The sequence below is a fragment of the Hemicordylus capensis genome, chromosome 1 (genome assembly GCF_027244095.1).
Source record: "Hemicordylus capensis ecotype Gifberg chromosome 1, rHemCap1.1.pri, whole genome shotgun sequence".
NCBI lineage: Eukaryota > Metazoa > Chordata > Lepidosauria > Squamata > Cordylidae > Hemicordylus > Hemicordylus capensis.
The window spans coordinates 380,542,738-380,565,230 of NC_069657.1; the positions used below are offsets into that span (position 1 = coordinate 380,542,738).

The 22,493-nt window shown below is 45.5% G+C and overlaps 1 protein-coding gene across 9 annotated transcripts in view; it reads left to right on the forward strand.

The window, feature by feature from the left end:
* Positions 1-22,493, forward strand: part of SLC35F3 (solute carrier family 35 member F3) — a 213,769-nt gene that overhangs the window by 124,725 nt on the left and 66,551 nt on the right. Inside the window, exon 1 of one of the 9 annotated variants that reach the window (XM_053299332.1) lies at positions 17,208-17,495. The exons of 5 other annotated variants lie outside the window; for them this stretch is intronic. In XM_053299332.1, coding sequence (XP_053155307.1) covers positions 17,420-17,495 — 76 coding nt within the window. In that variant the 5' untranslated portion in view covers positions 17,208-17,419. Of the gene's footprint in view, positions 1-17,207; positions 17,496-18,098; positions 18,320-20,360; positions 20,380-22,493 lie in introns of those variants that run through there. 3 more of the 9 variants (XM_053299357.1, XM_053299348.1, XM_053299378.1) reach the window with 3 other exon arrangements.

Genomic DNA, 22,493 nt, shown 5'->3' on the forward strand with positions numbered 1-22,493 from the left:
ATGTGTGTGTAGGGGGATGATGCTTAACTTGCAGCGGAGGGTGGGGCTCCAAGGGCCTTTAGGTCCAGGCTCCAAATCACCTAGGTGTGCCTCTGGGAATGTCATGCACTGAACAATTTGGTGCAGAGTTGTTTTCTTCCACCCTTTAAAAAACAGTTTGTTTCTCCATGTCCTTTAATGAGGGAGGGAAGACTGTTTTAATTCTGCCTACATACAAAAGTGTGGAGTGTTAAAATGTATATGTTTGTGTGTGTGTTTTACGAATGATGCATATCAGATAAAAAAGTTAAGAAGGCCCCACACATGCTGATTTGCCCCCAGCCCCGCGCCCCACTAGAGACAGCCCTGACTGTGATACTATAGTATTACTTTGGAAAGAATAATGGAATAAAGGCAAATGGAAATGGATGAAATGAGGGGGGGAAACCTCTTTGCAGATACTATGCCCACTCTTCTTATAGATAAGTGAATCATAGAACCATAGCATTTTGGAGGTCTCCATCCATCCCCTTGCTCATTGGAGGAAACTGCTTCAGCATCCTTGACACAGACGCCTATCCAACTTCTGTTTTAAAACCTCCAGCAAAGGAGGGCCTATCATTGCACAAGGCAGTCTGTTCTGCTATTAAACAGCTCTTCAGTTTCAAAATTCCTCTTAATGTCTAGCCTAAATCTACTTCCTTGAAATTTCAACCCATTGGTTCTAGATCTACCATCAGGAGTAAAAGGGAACAAGTTTGCTCCTCTTACACAACAGCCCTTCAGATATTTGATGACAGCTGTCATATCTCCCCTTAGTCTTCTCTCCTCCAGGCTAAACATACCCAGTTCCTTCAACTGTTCCTTATAGGACTGTGGTTTGCAGACTCCTCACCATCTGTGTTTCCCTCCCCTTAACCTGTTCCAGTTTATCAATGTCTTGCTTAAAATGTGGGGCTGAGAGTTGTATGTACACAGTATTGCAACTGAGGTCTGAACGGCACAGAATAATGTTTCCCAGATTTCAGGTACCGCTGAGGCACAATTGCTTTCTGGATTAAAATTAGAAGTACCCTTCACCCTTGCGTCCCAACAAGATTATCTCTTAGAGTTTGTAAGAGTAAAAATGACACATCCTCAGAGAAGAGCTTTTCTTCTCAAGTCACTGATCTGGGCATGCCTCATGAGAAGAAAATGACACATTTAGAATAGTGACTGATGAATTCAACCTATTTTGAATGTGGGTAATACTTCTACCTGTCTGCATAAGTAGTGATTGAGTGTTAGTCACACCTGATACAGAGATAAAGTAGTGTATCTTACCCCTGGCAAAGGCTGTTTGGAAGGAGGTGACGTCAAGGTAGTGAAGTATATAGAGATGCAGTTTACAGCCTCATTTTGGGGTAGGTATTTTGGGCTCATAGGAGCTTTTTAGCCTACTTTCCAGTAGGCTTATGAGATCACCTGGCATTGTGTGTGTGTGTCCATTTCCCACCCACCCCCATCAACTTCGTAACACCTGGACCAATATGAACCAAATCAGGTACAGTTGTAGGGACACATAGGGACACCTTAATGGCGTAGTTTGTGATGATGTCATCCACCCTGATCCAAGATGGCAGATGTGTAAACTTTTGAGGCTCAAGTGAGCTAACTTGTGAACCGCTTAACCGATTTGAACAATATTTGGTACAGCTGTAGAGACACATAGGGACATAAGACCATAAGAACAGCCCTGCTGGATCAGGCCCAAGGCCCATCTAGTCCAGCATCCTGTTTTGCACAGTGGCCCACCAGTCTCAATTACATAGTTTATTATGATGTCATCCACCCCAATTCAAGATGGTGGACACATAAAATTTTGAGGCACAAGTAGACTTACTTGTAAACCACTTAACAAAGTTGAACCAAATTTGGTACAGCTGTAGGTACACATTGGGACACCTCAATGGCCTTATTTATGAAGATGTCATCCACCCCAATCCAAGATGGTGGTCATGTGAATGTCTGAGGCGCAAGCCAGCTAATTTGTGGACTGTCGAACCCATTTGAACCAAATTGGGTACAATTGCAGTGAGTGACACACAGGGACACCTCAATGGCATAGTTTGTGATGATGTCATCCACATCGACTCAAGATGGCGGACACATAAACTCTGGAGGTGCAAGTGGGCTAACTTGTGAACCACTTAACCAATTTGAACCAAATTTGCTAGAGATGTAGGGCATAAATTGTGACGATGTCATCCAACCCTTTTCAAGATGGCAGACACATAAACCTTTGAGGCACAAGTACACTAACTTGTGGACAGTCTAACCACAATTTGAACCAAATTTGCTACAGCTGTATGGACACATAGGGATGCCCCAACGGTGTAGTTTGTGATGATGTCATCTACCCCGATCTGAGATGGTGGACATGTGAACTTTTGAGGCGCAAGTGCACTAACTTGAGGACTGTCTAACTGATTTGAACCAAATTTGGTACAGTTTTAGTGAGTGATACACAGGGACACCTCGGTGGTGTAGTTTCTAATGATGTCATCCACCTTGATAAAAGATGGCGGATGCATGGACATTTGTGCAAGAGATCTAACTTGTGAACCATGATCTGAACCAAATTTAGTCCAGTTGTAGAAACAATGAAAGGAAAGTAGGCTGATATGTTTATTACCCTAAACCCTAACCATTTGGAAAATTGCTGTAGTAGTCCAGTCATTGCTTGTGCAATGAATTAATATTCTAAACCTGAGGGAAAGAATTCCTCAGTGGGTGGGGTAATATTTGAAGTCATAATACACCTGCTCTAGTAATGGGAAGAGCTGCTGAATAAAATATACACTGTTTTCCCCCAAAAAACAAACATTATGATCCCGAAGTCATAAGCACAAACATATTAATGTAATATAAATCATATACATAAATCCCAGAATATTTTGTATGTCATAGTCATGCTTACTGTCAAACAAATTCAATCTGATATATACAATTCAATGAGTTTTTAATATAATAGGCACTTAATATACAAAATACCATGCAAATATATATAAACAAACAATCCATAAATAAACCTTATCATGAGCACAAAGTATAAAATACACCAATACAGTCCTTTAGTTACTATAACTTCAGTTCACAACAATGACCCAGTGATGTCCATTTTGATTTAACATCTTTTTCAAGAACAAAAATCTTGCAATCATAAAAGTCCTATTATCTTGTGAAGGAACTTGACCCTGATATGAACAAGCTGGCAAACCCCTCTTTAATATTTGGGTCTGCTTTCTGAACCTAAAAACCAATTGAGGCCTATATCTGGGGGTGCCTTGTTGCAAGAAACAGTTGTAGAAACTCAGATGTAAGCCTGTGGATTTTGCTGAACTACAGAAGTAATTGCTTATTTCTGCTCATGGTTTGAAACTTGTTCTGAGCTGTGCTTGTCAAGGATAAAGCTTAAGAAATGAGCTTGACTACTAAGAATCCTTGCATTAAATGCTGAGCATCATATCTAGGAGAACAGCACATCTTGATAACAGTGCTAGCATAGCTTGGAAAAGATACGTCCACACAATTAAATGCTGACCCTTCTATAATGTGCTATCTCTCTGAAGGGCATTTTCTGCTAATTAACCATTCATACTGGACTGGCAGGTGCCAACATTGTCTGTAGCTGACCTTAGGCCAGGTAAAGTTGTCCCAAATAGGAATGTTCTCTATCCAAATCAGCATCAGGCTTACTCTGTTTGGCTCCTTACCCTGGGAGGGGATGAAGAGAACCAGGAGGAGCTGTACTGTTTTACGTCAAGGATGGAGATGCTAAAGATAATCGGGGTGTGTGTGTGTGTGTGTGCTATCTTGAGTTGAGGTATGACAGAGGCTGGACAGAAGTTATAAAAGGACCATGCCACTCAAATAAGGGGCATGGTGCTAGCTATCCATTCCTCAACGCAAACCTTATTCAGTGAAGGCAATTGGTGCTAACTGATCACTGGGTGGGGTCGTTCCGGTCCCTTGGGATTGGAGGGATTCCCATAGGTGCCTCCCTTCCAAGCCACCTGGACGGGGGAGAGCCTCTGCCTGCTCAAGGCCTTCACTCCCCGCAGCAGCCGCTAGTCAGACCTTCAGTAATTATACAGACAAATCTGTCTGACAGTGTTTTCTAACTAACATACTGTCCTGCTTTGTCCTGTCCTGCTTCCAAGGGAGTCTCTGTCTCTTGCCCTCGGCTCAAACCTTGACTTCCTCTCAGTCTCTCTTTTCCAGCGAAGTCCTCTGCTGTGGCCATCGTATGTCAGCTGACCTGAACCGGCATCTCCCTTTCTCTCTCTCTCTCCTTTTCTGGCCCCTCCTTTTCTCTCTCCCCCCCCCCACCATCCTAAGCTGCTCTAATGAGCATTCCTCTCACCTCTCCCCCTACCTTGCTGAAATTGTTAGTTCTGGATTAACATTTTCTGCTCTTTGCCAAAACAGCCTTGAAAATTGTTTGGGAACAAACTTGTAGATAAGCATTCTAGAGATAGTCCTCCGTTTTAGCTACTCTTAGTGAGAAGGAACTGAATTCAAAACTGCTCAGCATTTAATGGATTGCCTGCTTAAGTCAGAAGAAATGTTTTCTTCTGGTAAAAATCAAAATAGTCTTGCATTATATTACGGATATGATTTAACTACTATGAAAATTAGTGGGCCGAGTTAGGAGAAACACTGATTGAACTGCGTGCCTGCAGTCAGGACCAAGCTAGAGAAAATTGTTTTTGGCTTGCAACTAAGCAACCCAAGGTCGCACACACTTTACACACAGAAGCTGAATTCCTATTCAGCAACTCTGCATTTTGGCAAAGGGGAAAATGATTTTAGGAATGCTTTTAGCTGTTACTGAATACTGCACTACAATAATAGAAAAATGAAATTGATAACTACTTGCCTATATGCCTAATCACCTACACTTGTAATCGTTAGCCTTAATAAAGCCCATTAAAACTCACAGTTGTGAGTGTGTGTGTGTCTTTCCTTCTCCAGAATCACCCATGAATCTCAGAAAACAAACATTGAGGTAGCTTGTTGGCTGCATGTGGTAGGATAAGGGGGAGATCAGCCACCAATCAGCCACCCCCTTATCGTATCAGCGCTCCTGACTTGCCCTTTCTGCTTCCTTTTTACCAATCCCTTCATTTTTGAGACGTTTCCTCTTCTGAAGTCCAGTGCATCTGTGTTGTACTTCTTTGGCAGTACTCCACTCGCATATAAGCTGAACTGGATCATACCATGGTCACTATTCCTCAATGGATCTACAACTCTGACATCTCACAACAAGTCATGGGCACTACTATAGACTTGATGTGTGAGCACTGCAAGATATTCCCCTCAGGGGATGAAGCCGCTCTGGGAAGAGCAGAAGGTTTCAAGTTCCCTCCCTGGCTTCTCCAAGATAGGACAAGATTTTTTTGATATTTTTTAGGACAAGATTTTTTTATTGAACCAACAAGCTGCCAAGATAGGGCTGAGAGAGATTCCTGCCTACAACCTTGGAGAAGCCGCTGCCAGTCTGTGAAGACAATACTGAGCTAGATAGACTAATGGTTTGACTCAGTATATGGCAGTTTCCTATGTTTCCTATGCTGTACTCAGGATTAATTCTAAGGTCCTCTTCTCTCTGGTTGGTTCTGCGACCAACTGTACTAAGGCACAGTCATTTAGTATGTCTATTAATTTGGCCTCTCTGTCAGTATCCAAACATGAATTCACCAGTCTATGTGAGGGTAATTGAAGTCACCCATTATTACTACTCTGTCTCTCTTTGACGCCTCTCTGATTTGCTTCTCCAGCACCAGGTCACTCTCAGTGTTTTGATCCAGAGGGTGATAGCACATCCCTAGTAACCCATTTCCTTTCAGTCCTCATATTGTCACTCATAATGATTCTTTGGAGTACTCTGGTCCTCCTAGGTGTTCTAGTTCAGTGTTTCTCAAACTTTTTGGAGTCAAGGACCGCTAAATTGTTTGTGCAGTGTTTCAAGGACCGCTACATTCTTCATGTGCAGTTTCCCGACCAGGAGTTAGTAAAGGGGTTTCAAGTCTGTCTGTCTGTCTATCTATCAGACTTCTATACTGCCCAAAACTTGCATCTCTGGGCAGTTTAGAATGAAAATAATATAAGCATTAAAATAATAAAATTTGGAATCTTTTGCAAACATTGAATATTAGGGGTTCTTAACCTTGGGTCCCTCAGTTAAACTCCCATAACCCCCAACAACAATGGCATTTGGCCATTATGGCTGGGGATTATGGGAGTAGAAGTCCACCAACGTCTGGGTACCCAAGGTTGAGAACCCCTGAATCTAAAAGCCTGGGTGAACAAATTTGTCTCCAGTATGTCTGGAGTGGAGGTGCTTGTGATTACTCAATGGAGAGTGGATGTTGGGCCATTAGAAAAATTCAAAAGCTACATGGGGCCAATGAAAACAACATACAAGCAAGCCCCACTGATGCAAGAGGGAAACAGTGTTCCCTCTCAAGGCGCCTCGACCACAACAGGCAGCTGGGTTTCAATCAACCAACCTTTGGCTGCAAACAATGAGCATGCAAGAACCAGCAGCCCTTCAAGTGGTGCCCACTGCCATACTTTTTCCTCCATGCCCCCGCATCGCATACAGTTTGAAGCTGTAAAGATAGGGAATAAGATAGCTGTAGGAAGATCTCAGCAGCACGTGGAGGCAAGGCACAAGAAGGGTCCCATGCCTCCGTGATACTCTTCCTCTTCCGTGCCATGTGCAAAATTGAGGAAGTGAGTGCCTTGATTTCAGTTGGGGGTGGGTTGACTCCCAGTCAGGGACCAGCACTCAACCCTTCGGGGACCGGCAGCGGTCCAGGGACCGGTGGTTGAGAAACACTGTTCTAGTTTGTTGGATTCTATCCCTTCTGTAATATACAGTGCTATTTCACCCCCAATCCACTCCTCCCTATCCTTTCTGTAGAGTTTGTATCCAGGAATAACAGTGTACCACTGGCTCTCACTGTTCCACCATATTTCTGTTATGCCCACTATATCTATGTTTTTATTAGCAACCAAGCACTCCAGCTTGCCCATCTTGGCTCGGAGGCTTCTGGCATTAGTATATAAACACCTATACACTGAGTTATAGTGTTAGTATTCTTATGGTCTTATAAAAAAAATTTTTTTAAAAAAACATTTTATATCCCGCTCTTCCTCCAAGGAGCCCAGAGCAGTGTACTACGTACTTAAGTTTCTCCTCACAACAACCCTGTGAAGTAGGTTAGGCTGAGAGAGAAGTGACTGGCCCAGAGCCACCCAGCAAGTATCATGGCTGAATGGGGATTTGAACTCGGGTCTCCGCGGTCCTAGTCCAGCACTCTAACCACTACACCACACTGGCTCTCTCTTTACTGCTATTCAATATTTTCACTTGTGTGCTAGGTTCTGGAGTCCTAGTCCAGCACTCTAGCCAAACAAAAACTTTCTCCCTCTTCACATGAATGTCTTGTTTTTCAAATTTGAGGAAATAGGTTGTGATTGGATAAGTGCCTTTTCATATGCACAAGACCAAAAGTAGTAACCAGTGTTGCATCAGAGGCTGCTGATGCAATACTGAATTTGCATTCCCCCTGAGTTTCAGAGGTGGCTTGTTGGTTGGTTCCAGAGAGGGAACTGGTTTTGGACAGAGCAGATTCAGATTAATTCACTGCCCTCTGGATTCGGACCAAGGAATAGGCCTTTCTTTACCATCAGCTGTTCTTCATATCTGACATGTCAAGAATTCTGAAGTACAAATCTGATATCAATGACTTTATTTTTTATTTTATAGTTATATACTGCCTTTCATTGAAAATAACCTTAAGCTGGCTTACAACATATTAAAACATTAACATGATAAAACAAACCAATAAAAATTAATTTAAAATGCAAAAACATAATGGAAATACTACTTAAAACTCCATCTCACACACAAACACACACACTCCCCCCAGGCAAGGAACTGAATGGTTCAATGGTTGAGTTCAGCAGTAATGAACCAAAGTTGGAACTCTGAACTTTGCTGGAAAGTGAGAAAAGCCTGCATCCGTCTGTATGATTTTTGTCCAAAATACAACAAAGAATGCTGAACTGCAATGCACCTGATATAGCTGGGTGTTTTGTGGTCTCAAGAACATTGATGATAATGTACTTGTCAAAGTCATAACAGAGCAAAGATGCGGGATTGGCAGACATAAAACTGATTTCAAACAGATGTAACTTCCTTACCAAAGGAACTTTAAGGAATTCAGTGATGATGTAACCTCTGAAGAAAAAGAGAAAACACAGAATTTTGAGTTTTCTCCCCAGTCAAGGAAAAAGATATAAAAGGCCAAAAGATAAGGCATCTGGATAGACTCTTCATCCTGAAGAGCATCACTTCAGTGAAGCACCTCAAAAGCCCTGTTCAGGCATTCAAAAACAAATGAGTTCTTCTGGTAAGAACTAATCTGCCTAATTCCCTTTCACTATATCCTTAATTGATAATTGCCATCTTCAGGTTAGCCCACTTCAGCCTTTGGATGACACCTTCACAAACTACACCGTTGAGGTGTCCCTTTCTGTAACTCACTACAACTGCACCAAATTTGGTTCAGATTGATTAGGCAGTCCACCAGTTAGCCCACTTGTGCCTCAACCGTTCATATGTCCGCCATCTTGAATCAGGGTGGATGACATCATTACAAACTATGTGCATGAGCCGTCCCTATGTAGCCCTACAGCTGTAGTAAATTTGGTTCAAATCTGTTAGGCACTTCATAAATTAGTCCAGTTATGCTTCAAATGTTTATGATTCTGCCATCTTTTATTGGGGTGGATGACATCATCACACATTATACCATTAAGGTGTCCGTATGTGTCCCTACATCTCTCACATATTTGGTTCAAATCGGTTAGGAAGTACACAAGTCAGCTCACTTACACCTCAAATGTTTATGCGTTCACCATCTTGAATTGGGGTGGATGACATCATCACAAACGACACCATTGAAGTGTCCCTGTCTGTCACTCATTACAACTGCATCAAATTTGGTTCAAATCAGTAAGACCGTCCACAAGTTAGACTACTTGTGCCTCAAACATTCCTGTGCCCACCATCTTGAATTGGGGTAGATGACATCATTACAAACTATGCCATTGAGACATCCCTGTGTGTCCCTACTATTGTACCCAATTTGGTTCATATTGGTCCAGGCATTGTGAAGTTGATGGTGGCGGGGACACACATGGACACAAACACAGAATGCTAGGTGATCTCATAAGCTTACTATCCTTAAGGAAAACAGGCTAAAAACAAGAGGAGCAAAGTGAGTCTGTCATTGTTCCCTAAAGGTTCCACCACCCTGTCGTCTCACACCAGGTCACTGGCACCACTCAGGATTAAGTCCAAGGTTACCTTCTCTCTAGTTGGTTCCATAACCAACTGTTCTAGGGCACAGTTATTAAGCGCATCTAGAGGCCTTTGTCATTACCTGAATGTGAATTTACCCAGCCTATGTGTAAATAATTGAAGTCACCCATTATTACAGCTCTGTCTCTCTTTGACATCTCCCTGATTTCCTTCTGCAGCTCCCAGTCAGAGGCAGGCGAGAGCACATTCCTAGTAGCACATTTCCTTTCAGGCTTGTACTGTCACCCACAGAGTTTCTGTGGAGGACTCCGGACTTCCTAGGTTTTCTAGCTTGTTAGATTCTATCCCTTCTTTAATGCACAGTGCTACTCCACCCCCAATTCGCCCCTCCCTATCCTTTCTATAGAGTTTATATCAAGGAATAACCGTGCCCCACTGGTTCTCACTGTTCCACCATGTTTCCATTACGCCCACTATATCTATGTTTTCATTAGCAACCAAGCACTCCAGCTGGTCCATCTTGGCTCAGAGGCTTCTGGCACTGGTATATAAGCAACTGTATGCTGAATCTCTTACCTGGTGTGTGCTATCTTTCTTTTGGCCATCTTATATCTTTGACCGGCTAGCACATCCGCCTGTCTGCTCTTTATCTGGTTCTATTCCCCTTCTGGTTTATCTAAAACATTTATACCTTAAAGGATGGTATTTGCCCATCTCCTGTTGGCTATCCCTAGGCATAGTTTTGAAAGTTGCTCTGTGACCTTTTTGATTTTGAGCTCCAGCAGTCTGGTTCCATCTTGGTTCAAGTGGTTTTGTACAGGCTCTTCTTCTCCCAAAATGTATCCCAGTGCCTAACAAATATAAACCACTCCTCCCTGCAGCACTGTCTCATTCACACATTGAGACCCCTCAGCTTCGCTTGTCTAGCTGGCCCTGTGCACGGAACAGGCAGCAATTCTGAGAATGCTACTTTGGATGGTCCTGGACTTCAATATGCTACCTTAACCTCGCCCCCCCCCCCCATGACCCATGACCTCCAAAAACCATGACACCCCAAAAAAACATGGAGGGGGGGGATCTCACCAAACTGTGGATACTTAGGTCGTGGTTGGTGAGACCTGCCCAATTTCCCGGTTGCAGATACTCAAAACCACGGTTGGGAATCCCGTGATTGGTGAGGGATGACTATATTTGGCTTCCAGGATCTCCCAACTACATTTCTCAACATCATTGGTGCCGACGTGCACCAATGGGCCAGAAGGTGGAGAATGGGCCAGAAGGTGGGGGGCCAAGGAGACTGGGGCAAAAGGGGGTGGGGGGAGAGGTGACTGGGGCAGAAGGGGCAGGGGAGAGAGGAGACTGGGGCAGAAGGGGACGGGGGGAGAGGAGACTGGGGCAGAAGGGGCGGGGGGAGAGGGGACTGGGGCAGAAAGGGGAGGGGGAGGTGGGCAGAAGGTGGAGGAGTGTACAGATGCTCTGTGTGGGTTCAGCAGCAACAGCTATGCATGGGGGTGTGGCAAGGGCTATAAGTGCCAGCGGAGGAGGTGCCTGATTGGCTGGGCGCCAGTTGGCCTCTGGAAATGGCGAGGGGGCTGTGGAGGGGGCGGCGGGTCCAGCCGTGGTGAGTTGGCGGTGGGCCCATGGTCACTGTGAGGAGGGGGTAGGGTGGCAGTGGTGGTAGCAGGCCTAGCCTGGTCGTCGCGAGGAGGCTGCGGAGGTGAGGCAGTGGTGGGCCCATGGCCGCTGTGAGGAGGGGGCGGGGGTGGCAGCAGCAGACCTAGCCCAGCCACGGCAAGGAGGGGCCAGTGGGCCTGCCTGTGGCGAGGTGGCAGCAACAGGCCCGGCAGAGGCCGGCCATGGCGAGGCGGTGGTGGGCCCAGAGGAGGCGCGGAGGGGGAGGCAGGCCCGGCTGCAGCGAGGCGGCCGTGGCTGGCTCAACCACAGTGAGATGGTGGCAGGCAGCTGCAGTGAGGGAGCAGTAGCAGAAACCATGAACCGCAGCCGGGGAGTGGGTGGGAAAGCGACCTGGCGGGGAGTGGGGGGAGAGAAGCGGCCTGGCAGGGAATGGGGGGGAGAAGCGGGCGGGCATCGAGGAATGGAGACTGGGGTAGAAGCTGGGGGGAGGGCTTGGTGGGAAGAGGAGTGTACTGCTGCACAGATGCTCTGTGCAGGATCAGCTAGTGTGTGTGTGTGTGTGTGTGTGTGTGTGTGTGTGTGTGTGTGTATAAAATTCTCTAAAGCATACCTGTGGATAATCCCGTGTGTGGTAGCTCTCGTGAGAGTTTGCGAGTAGAAGCACTGTGGTGATTGGGCAGTGGGGATTCCATATGCAGATAGGGAGGAGGGGCCTATGGCACCATGGTGATTGGGTAGTGGGGATTCCAAATGCAGATAGGGAGGAGGAGCCTGTGATGTTTAAGGACAGTTGGAATGCAACTGTTACTGGTCAGAAGATGTTCTTGATTGTAGAGGAGAGGTATCTGTCTATCTATCTATCTATGAATGATAGTGAGCTGGGGTCTGCGAAGAGAGGGGTCATGAGGGAGGAAAGAGCCCCTTCGCTGCCTTTGTGTGGATTAGATGAGGAAACAAGATGATCTGTTAACTCAGAAAGAGAGGGGGGAGGGGAAGAAAGACAGAAGGGGAGAGCAAGTGGAGGAGAAAGAAAGAGAGAAAAAGAAGGGAGGGGGAAAGAGAAAGAAAGGAGGACACAGGATGGGTCTGAGCCTGTCAGGAGCCTGAGGGGAACAAGCAGCCATGGCGGCACCTATTGGCAGCAAGGAAGGGCCCAGTCAATCACTGCTACTGTTTGGGGCTACTGAGGATATTGGCGGAGGGAGGCAGGCAGACAAGGGATGAGCCCAAGCCTGTCAGCGGCCTGAGGGGAATGAGTGGCCATGGCAGCAGCAGTGAGGAAGGGCCCGGTCAGCCGCTGCTGTTCCTGAGGGGAGAAGCAGGGCTCGGGTGAGGGTGGGGAAGTCTCTGGGGATAGGGGGCTGCAGCTTGGCCAATAGGCACCCGCAGTGCTGCAGCCTCAACCAAGAGGGGTGAGCAGGATGGAAGCAACCAGATGGAGCAGCAGCAGCAGCAGGAGTGAGGAGTGAGGGTAGTGGAGAGATATCTGAGGTGAAAGGTGCTGTGGTAGTGGGTGTGGGGAGCAATCAAGTACTAGTACACAGATGTTCTGCGTGGGTTATGCTAGTTCTGTTTTAAATAAACATATGTGCCTTAACTATGCCCCTTGCATCTGACGTTGATGCAGACAGGGGTGCTCCCAGTCAGGCTTGGAAACACAGCATTGGCTGAAGAGTCACACAGACAGGTTTGAGTGACCCCGTTTTTTAATCTGGCCATCCCCACTGCATCAACATCGGCTTGTGTTCTTTGAACACATCCACACAATGATGGCTCTGCCCTATCTCCCTCCCAGTGGGAAAGACCTACACAATTGGACACATATCCATGGTTGTGGTATACTAATTGTATTTGGACACACCCAACACACATGTTGTCTGTAAGGACACATGGTGTCTCTGTAAGGAAGAGCATCCATATGGCAACAGGTGTGTGTCATAGGATCTCTGTTAACCACACATTACTTCCTTGATGTAAGTAAATACATGGTAGAGTGGCAGCAACTGTATGAAACTTATTGCTTCTCTTAAGCGTTGTCACCTTAGACTTGGGTCTGAATGTGATAAGCATATTGGCTCAACTAGAAAGCTCATTTTAGGAAACCTGATCTTGTAAACAAATTGCAAATTAAAAAAAAGTCCCTTGCCTCTGGAATAGATTCATCTATTTAACTGCTTGAAGATTAGCGCATTTTGGAATGAAAGTAGCCCACTAAGAAACTGGTTGTGCAAATGAAAGTGACTCCTTTTATTGCTTTCAGAGATAAGTCAGACACTTAAGAAACTAGCACATATCTTAGTAATGACTATGCCTTCCAAAAAAGAAAAATATATATGAAGATATCTAAACTGGAAGAATACCAAGTATGCACATTACCTATGATAGTGTTACCATCATTTCCTTTTACTTCTTGGAGCTGTGCCCGTATGAATAGAACATTTGTTTGCCCCTTAGTTAAATAAGTTGTTTCAGGCTTCCATCTGTTTTCATTGGTGGTAATCTTATTCTTGGAATTCATTTCTCCTTAGATATCTGAATGATTCAGTCATCTGCCCTTCAAAAAATGTCTTCAAGTATGTGAAAATAAATTAGTTACCTGTGGTAATTTTGTCCAGCGTGTTTTTTCTTTCCTTCTTTATCTTCTATTCCCAGTTTCTTTTTCCTCTTCTTTACTAAGATGGTGTGCTTGTGTGAGCAGAAAAATTGTTCTTATTTTACTGTACACTGTCTTGTTTCTTAGGTACTTATGAATAATTTTTAAGTTAAGTCATTAAATGTGTTGCTTTTATACATTTAATAATCATTAATTTCATGATTATTAAATTAGAGGAGAGCTGGTCTTGTGGTAGCAAGCATGACTTGTCCCCTTTGCTAAGCAGGTTGCATATGAATGGGAGATTTGATGTGTGAGCACTGTAAGATATTCCCCTCAGGGGATGGAGCCACTCTGGGAAGAGCAGAAGGTTTCAATTTCCTTCCCTGGCTTCTCCAAGATAGGGCTGAGATAAATTCCTGCTTGCAACTTTGGAGAAGCCTCTGCGAGTCCGTGAAGACAATACTGAGCTAGATAGACTAATGGTCTGACTCAGTATATGGCAGCTTCCTATGTTCCTATGTTCCTAATAATGTCCAAAAAAACCCAAATATGGCCATAATGCACCATTACATCCTGCTCTTCCTCTGTAGTATTTGTGCCAAAGTGAGACTGTTGAAAATTTCACTATACTATGAGGAATTCAGCCCTTTAAATTCCATCCATTTCAGACAGTTCATTCACATTTGAAAATTACTTTAAACTCCTGTTAGTGTAGTAGAAATTCAAATAATGTAGTGCTTAATCTTGGACCTATAACTGACTTCATCAAACTCATCTGAGAAGGAAATTACAAGCTGAGTATTGTGTCCATTTCCACCACCACCCCAAAAGTGTGCAGCTTAAGCCTTGATCTAGGCCTGTGCACTGGTCCAAATTTGGACCGGTGCATGGTTCTGTGAACTGGTTCGTTCTGTTTCAGCCCACCCACAAATTGGTTTGGCAGTTCAAGGGCGGCATTTGGGGGGCGGGGAGGCAAGCGGCACCTTTAAAAGTAAGTTAGCAGGTACTTAACTGCATGACCGCTGCTCCAGGCAGCTTCCTGCTGTGGCAGCACTCCCCCCAGCAGCCTGTGTGTGGCGGTGGCGCGGCGCCAGCATGAACCTGGTCTCCATGCATGTGTGGAGGCCATGTTCATTCTCAGCATGGTGTTCGTCCACATGCCTACTTTGAATTTCACCCAGCTGTCTTCAGCCTAACAAGGGCAAGTGGAGATGACACAGTATTCAGAGTTCAGGGAAGCGATATTGACACAATTTTGAGACTGAGAGGTTTTGTTGTGGGTTGCTTCTGGTTAGATGCCCTCTCACATCCCAGTATTTGGATTAGTGGTAAACTATATCAGGAAACAATAGTGTGCAAGGCTCCAATACAAAGATTACACCACATGTGGGTATTACACGTACAACATATAAGAAAAGGAAAAACTTATATACAAATACTAATTAACTTACATAGCTTCTTGTAAAGCATACATAGGCACAAACATAAACAAAGCTTAAGACATTGATTATAAAGGGCATTTCATGAAAAGCATTTTAGGGGATCATTGGTTCAAGGAGCATTATACTTATTTACAAACTATGAAGTGGGGGGAAAGTGAAGTGGGCAAGTCTAATGGCATCCTGAATTTGTATAGGCATGTGAAATTTTTGTATCAGGATGAGAAATTCAGATATGGATTTTTTTTTAATCTTAAAATTTCTCATGCCTATACAAAAGCCTAAATTAGTGAAACATGTCAGCATTCAATTTCTCTCCTAATACAAGACTTGTCACTAGGGATGTGTACAAAACCGCCTGGCCTGGCTTGGTTCGCGTTTGAACCAAACTCAAACCGCACTGGGACAGTTTGGTTTGGCCCCCTTCGAATCCCACCCCCGGGTTCGGGGGAGGGGTACAAGTAACTTTTGAAACAATTCTTTTTTAACTTAACCCCTTCCGGGGGCTTCTCCAAGGTGGCTGGGGGGGGGTCTGCAAAGGTTCCCCCTCTGCTGGCCTGCCTTCTGTTAGAAATCACCTGGTTCGGGCATCTTCAGCCCTTTCTGGGCCTACCCCTGGTGTGGCGGCCATTTTGGAGGCCGCCGCACCTGCACAGTGGGACCCTGCGTGGCCTGGGTCATGACAAAAGAAAAGTTCATCGTACCCCTGAACTGGGGGGTGGGATGGTGTTCCGTTTGGGGTCAAGCCAAACCGGGGATGGTTTGAATTTGCACACCCCTACTTGTCACTTACACTTTTGTTTGCTTCTACTTCTTTCATTTATTGTTTCCTAAATTCAAATGCGCAAGTTAAAATTTACAAAATTATTAATTTATAATTTATAATATTTATTTATTTATTTATTTATTTATTTATTACATTTCTATACTGCCCAAAACTTGCATCTCTGGGCAGTTTACAATTAAAATTTAAAACATCAAATCACTTAATTAAAATTATTTAAAACATTAAAAATTTCAAAACATTTATAACCCAGTTTGTGTGTGTATGTGTGTGTATACACACACACACGTTTATAAGTCTCAAACCTTCCATGTAGGTTTCAACACCCTAATCCTTATCTTTGAGAAACAGCAGACTCTCATTTGTTCTTCAAAACACATCCTGAAGCACATGTTTGTTTCAGGAGCAAAGTTTGTAGGTAAGGTTGCAGCTAGGTCATGGTTTCTAGGCCAAGCAGAATAAAATTAAATAAGGGAAGATGGAGTTATTTTATTTTAATATCCATGAGAGTTTATCCTTTAATGGCATGATCGGTTTTCATTGGTAGACGGAAAGAAGCAACTAAATAGGGTCAGATTCAACATACTTGCAATTTAGGTATTAAGAGAGTAATGAAATTCACCAGTCATTCATCATCTTGTGGATGGCCGAGAGTTAAATTGGAAACAAGTGAAAGTATATGCTCATCTTTTTTGAGCGGTAACATTCCAAAGATGGAGAAGTTTTGTTCTCTGTTGCTCCTGAGGATAGGACTCTAATCAGTGCATCGAAATTGCAAGGAAGCAGATTAAGGCTAGACGGAATATCCTAAACATAAGAGGATACGTCTTATACTGTATCCAGTAGTGGTACAGTCTGCCTCTGGAGTGGTGGCTCACTTTCTACAGAGACTTTACAACAGAGGCTGTAAGGGATGCTGTAGCAGATTCCTGTGCTGAGTTGGATTAGAAGACCTCCAATATCTAACACTAAAATTCTATAATATGAACAGCATGGGTCAGGAAAGGTAAACTGAAGGATCTCAAAATAGCTTCAAATGCAGTTTAAAAACAAAAATGAATGGCCAACATCATAAAACAGCTTGCCAAATAGATTGGAAAGAGGCTCTCTCCACCACCACCCCTCTCAATAAGTCTCATCACAATGATCCATATTGCAGAGGTTTGGGAAAGGAAAGCTTCGTGAGGAGGCAAACTTCTAGCTAGCCGCCTTTCAGATCTCATCCTGCTCTGTTGGGCCTGGAAGGAAATTAAGATCTAGGCACTGGCGGGAATATCCTGGGATATACCTGGGTTTTGGGAGCACGCTTTCCTCGATCGTGTGGCAAAGTCCAGAGCACGAGCCGACGGTGGCGACAGAGCGAAGGGGAGTGGATTTGCTTGTGACGTTTTGTTTGCAGCAAGTAGAGGAGAGCTTGCGAGAGAGGAGGTGGTGAAAAGCTGCAGCAGCAGCAGAAGGTACGGGAGGCTGGGAAAGCGAGGCAGGCTGGCTGGCTGGCAGCAGCCGAAGTGTGCTGTTAACTGGAAAGGGAGCTGAGCGCTCGGCTGCAACCGGCTTCAGGATGTAGGCGATCAGCGGAAGGGCTCTTACTGGCAGAAGGGCTCATCATGAAGAAACACTCGGCCAGGGTAGCCCCTCTCAGCGCTTGCAACAGCCCGGTGCTGACTCTCACCAAAGTGGAAGGTAATGATGCACGCCAACCATCGCTGCCCTCCCAGCGCGGGCTGCGCATTAGCCCCCCCTTAAGCCAGCCCAGGAAAGTCTCCGCTGTCTCTTGCCAGTCGGCTGCCGGGCGTGAGGGGGGCTAGCTCGCTTCGCACTCCCCCGGAGCAAGCCCAGCCGCCCAACCCGGAGGACTGCGCTGGCATCTCCAGCATCTGCTCCACACTGCGGCGTGTGGGACGGGCACGGGGGTGTTTTTTAGGGTGGGGGGGGCTTCTCCACGGTGGTGCGAAGGATGGGGGGCTGGCTTGCCTGCTGCAGTCTCCCCCGCCTCCGCCTCCTCCTGGCGAAGGACATGGGAGGGGGAGGGGTAATTATGGCAAGCCTGACTTGACTCCCTTTAAGGGAAGCTTTCGCCAATGCGGGCATTGCCGTCCCGTGGGCTGAATGTCACCTTTCCAGCTTCCCCCCCCCCGCGTCTTCCTCCTCCCTCCCTCCTCCCGTGGAGCTTTCCGAAGAAGTGAGTGGGAAAGGAGCCCCCTCCCACGCTTGCCCCCTGGATAAGTTGTCTCTTTTGCTGCAGAAGGGGTTTCCTAAGCGGCAAGAAGAGAGTGTCTGAACTTGCTGCATTGGAGGGACAGCCCCACTCGCGTAGCTCACATCCCACCCCACACGCAGGTGGAATGCATAGCGCTCCTCTGCTTCGGGGTTGGGGTGCGGGTGTGTGAGGTAATTTGGCGGGAGGAGGGCATTCCGCATCTGGGTTGCGCGCCCCCGCGACACACACACGCCCGCCCGGACTGCTCCGTGTCTTCCATTTATGACCGTGTTCTGGCCCTTTGGAGGTGAGGATGGATGGAGAGACCTCTGGAAACACTACTTTAGGGATGGCTTGATGCCGCCGGTGAAGCCCAGGAAGCCCACGCTGCAGCTGGGAAGGGGGGATTTCTGTGAGGCTCGCCAGACTCACTGGCCCTTGGGGAAGTTGTCGCTGTGCCAGATTAAACCGACGTATGTATGATGGTCTGAGCTGTGCTGGCAGCAGGCAGGTAGATATTGATGGTGTGTGGGTGAGCTGGCACTTGGCAGTTGCCCAGAGGGAGCTTTGCCATCGCATCAAGTTGGGGCTGCAGCAGTTCGGGGAGATGTTCTCCTGAGCAGAGACAACAACACGGTTCGTGGAAGTTGGCGTTCGGAGTCTGTCTGCGCAAGGAAAGACGGCTGTGCCATTAATACCGTGTGTGCAACGAGAAAGGAGGAGGTGGGGTGTAGAGCAGAAGCAGCCCCCGAGAGTAAGCCGGCTGCTCAGAAGAACAACAAGACTGTGTGTGTTTGGCAGCTGAAGGGTGCGGTGACTGTGTGAAGGAAAGGGGAGAGGAAGCGAGATGGGGCTGGGAGTGGGGGGCCGAGCAGTGGTGGAGTGAGGGAGAGGGAAAGAGAGTCGTTGAAAGACTACGGAGAACACATAGGAGAAGTAACTGTGATAGTGCAACTTGTGTCACTGAAAGTATGCAGAGGAGATAAAAACTGGGAAAACCAGAAAGAGGGAGAGCGGAGAAAGGGAGCAGCAGAGAGTGCCTGTGTGTGTGGGGGGGGGGGGGCAATTGGCAGGAAAGGGTCTAAGTAAGCTCCGTGAAACATTCGCCCAAATAAGTGTGCATTAGATTTAGATTGCAGCAGCTGTGATCGTGGTATTGCAAGGGCGGGACCCATTAGACAGCTGAGCACAGTGTTTTTGAAAAGAAGTCGCTTATAGGTAAGGTGAAGTGTGCCGTCGAGTCGGTGCGGACTCCTGGCGACCACAGAGCCCTGTGGTTGTCTGATAGAATACAGGAGGGGGTTACCATTGCCTCCTCCTGCTTGCATTATGAGATTATGTCTTTCAGCTTCTTCCTATATCACGGCTGCCCGATTATATACCTGTTTCCCATAGTCTGGAAACACAATATACGTGTTTCCCCATAGTCTGGGAAACATACCAGCGGGGATTTGAACCAGCGACCTCTGGCTTGCTAGTCAAGTCATTTCCCCACTGTGCCATTAGGTGGCTCATCGGCTTATAGGTAGGGCAACCCCAGAACAGGTTTTCCCTTTCTTCTTCTTCTTCTTCTTCTTCTTCTTCTTCTTCTTCTTCTTCTTCTTCTTCTTCTTCAAAATCTCAAAGGATTTTGCAGCCATCCTAGACAATTGATTTAGTTCATGAACTACTTCTCTGTTGAAGAAATGTATCTCAATTATTAAAAGGCCAGGGCAGCAGCAAGGTGGTGAGTTCTAGAGGGGAAACAAGTTGTGAGGTTGGAAGGGTGACACTGGTGACACATTTAAAGGCAAAGGAAAGAGGCAGGAGAGAAAATGTGAGATAGTGAAGAAGACAAGGACAGGCTGAGAGAATTAAGCAAAAGAGACAAAGCGGGAAAGGCAAGAATGCAAAGCAGCAGGGGTAGCTGAAACTTAAGACATACTTCTGTTGCAAAGCTGCAGGGTAGGAAAGAGGCAAAATTACTCTGAGTGCTTAATGGGAAAGCACTTTAGGCTGGGGCTTACAATGTTTGTGTTGAAAATTAATAAATTATATCTGTTAGAGTTAGAGCCTGGGTTTGGGGTTCTCATTCACTGTAACTTCGTCTGGGCACTCAAATCTTTAAGCTTCAATCCTCGTCTTTTCGTCTAGCATAATTTTAATAATACTATCACTATCTTACAGATAATGGTCTATAGAAAAATTGAGGATGCTATATTGTCCCCTTTTTTAACAGCCAACTTTAGAACCTGTGCCAGAGATATGTGGTCTTTCTGTGTGTGCTGTAAATTAAGTGGTATCCTATTGTGGCTTTTTTGGTGCCAACATTACTTCTTAGAGGCTTTCAGATATTATATCACAGTTTCCAAGCGCTGAACTGACCTAGTAAGTACCTGACACCTTTTGTTCCTATAATTCTGCTGCTTTTGCAGGCATAACAAGTTTTTTTGTACTGCAAAGGATAGAAATTCTATCAGGGGCGTAACAAGGCTGGAGTGGGCCCAGAGACAAAATTTTTTAATGGGCCCCTCGCTGATGCGTGCGCACACACACACTCACTTCACAATATATAGTGCACTCACACTCACATCCCCATTATGCCAGCTTCTCTAGAAAACTCCACTCTCTCGCTTTAACCCCGTCCCTCCACCCTCCCATGGGGAACAGCCCTCCCGGCTCAGAGTTGCTTCTGCAGACAAGGACTTTGCTGCATGCATGCAGCCTTTGCTCCGAACTTGGGGTTGGCTTTTCCACGGCACCGAAGCTCTGCGGGTGTTGGGGAGTCATGTGACTTGCCTCTGGGGGGCCCCTCGAGGCGTGGGGGGCCCCAGGCAGCCGCCTCCCCTTGCCTAATGGTAGTTATGCCCCTGAATTCTATGAAAAACAGTGGTAGATAACTCTGTCTTTTGTGGAGATCAGGCACTGATATGCCTATCAGCCCTTTCACAATTTCTCAGTTTCTTCTTTGGCTTTTATATAATGTAGAGATTTCATAGGCAACATTTTTTCATCTTGAATAATCTAATGTGTTCTGAAGAGATTACTTATGTTAAAGCATAATTCAACACATAAAAAGACTTGTAGGTAAACTTCTATGTACTCTGTCACCATTGCAAAAGCTTGATGCACTATTATCTCACTAGTTACTTTCCTTGACCTTGTTTCGCCACCACCACCCCTTTTGTACCAGACTGCTGCAGTTTTGAAAAGTGCTAGAATGGTATTCCTGTACTCAGTGTTCTGCAGTAGGGATGTAACAGAAAGTTAATATCTGCTTCACTGGTTACTCCTCCCAGAACCAAAATAAATTCAATCCAGTGTGGAGGAATTGCAGCTTGTTGGAGCTTGAGGGAATGTGCCACCTACAGATAGGCAGCCTAGAGGAGTCTGATTTGCATTACCTTAATGCCTTCCAGCATTGCCTCTCTCTGCTTGTATAGTAGCTACTTTTTCCTTTTAAAAAAGAGATAAGAACTTCATGCTCTTTCTAGTATGTAAACGTCATTTCAAATTATTATATAGAAAATTCATCAGTATGCACTGAGCTGGTATGGCCATCTCGTCACACTTGTGTGCATCATTCTGCAAGGCAGCAAATGCAGCCTTTGTGTATATGTCTACAACTCTACTATACAGCATACTATTACTCTTTGTAGGTCCTTTCATATTTTGCATTGGAAATAGAATGAAAAGGCTATTGAAGATTGAGTGCTCTTTCATCTTATGGAGCATAGATTGGATGTGTGTAAATAGATCAGGGCAACCCATCAGGGCAAGTAGCATATCTAATGCTTTTCAAATTTTCTACCTTGAGAAGACCTCCTCATCAGTTGTCTACCATCGAACTTCCATGCATTCTAGAAAGTTCTGAAGCATATTCTAGACTGAAAATTCCCGAGAACACGACCAGCATTCCCCTCTGGCTCTGTGTTGCAGAGGAAAAGGAGTAATGGGAAGTTGTCCTCCATTTTTTATCTTTTCACTGAGGAATTTTGGTAAGTTTCTGAGGAACCTCTGGGTCTGAAAATCATTAGAGCACCCTGTCTTGTGAAATTAGTTTCCCTGGGACTAAGCATAACTTGTATGCAAATGAATATCAGAGATCACAGATACCAGGTTTTAATATAAGAAGCTGCTTTGAGAAAGAATAATTTAGAGCAGAGAAGTGGTTTTGTGTGTAACTGGTCTTGTGGTAGCAATCATGCATTGTCCTCTTTGCTAGACCACTCTGGTTTGCATTTGAATAGGAGACTGCATGTGAGCATTGTAAGATATTCCTCTTAGGAGATGGGGCCACTCTGGGAAGAGCATCTGCACACTTGCATGCAAAAGGTTCCAAGTTCCCTCCCTGGCATCTCCAAGATAGGGCCGAGAGAGACTCCTGTCTACAACCTTGGAGAAGCCGCTGCCAGTCTGTGTAGACCAGGGGTACACAATTCAAACGTCCCAGAGGGCCAGAAAGAACCATGACGATGTATGTGGGGGGCCAAAGTCAATTT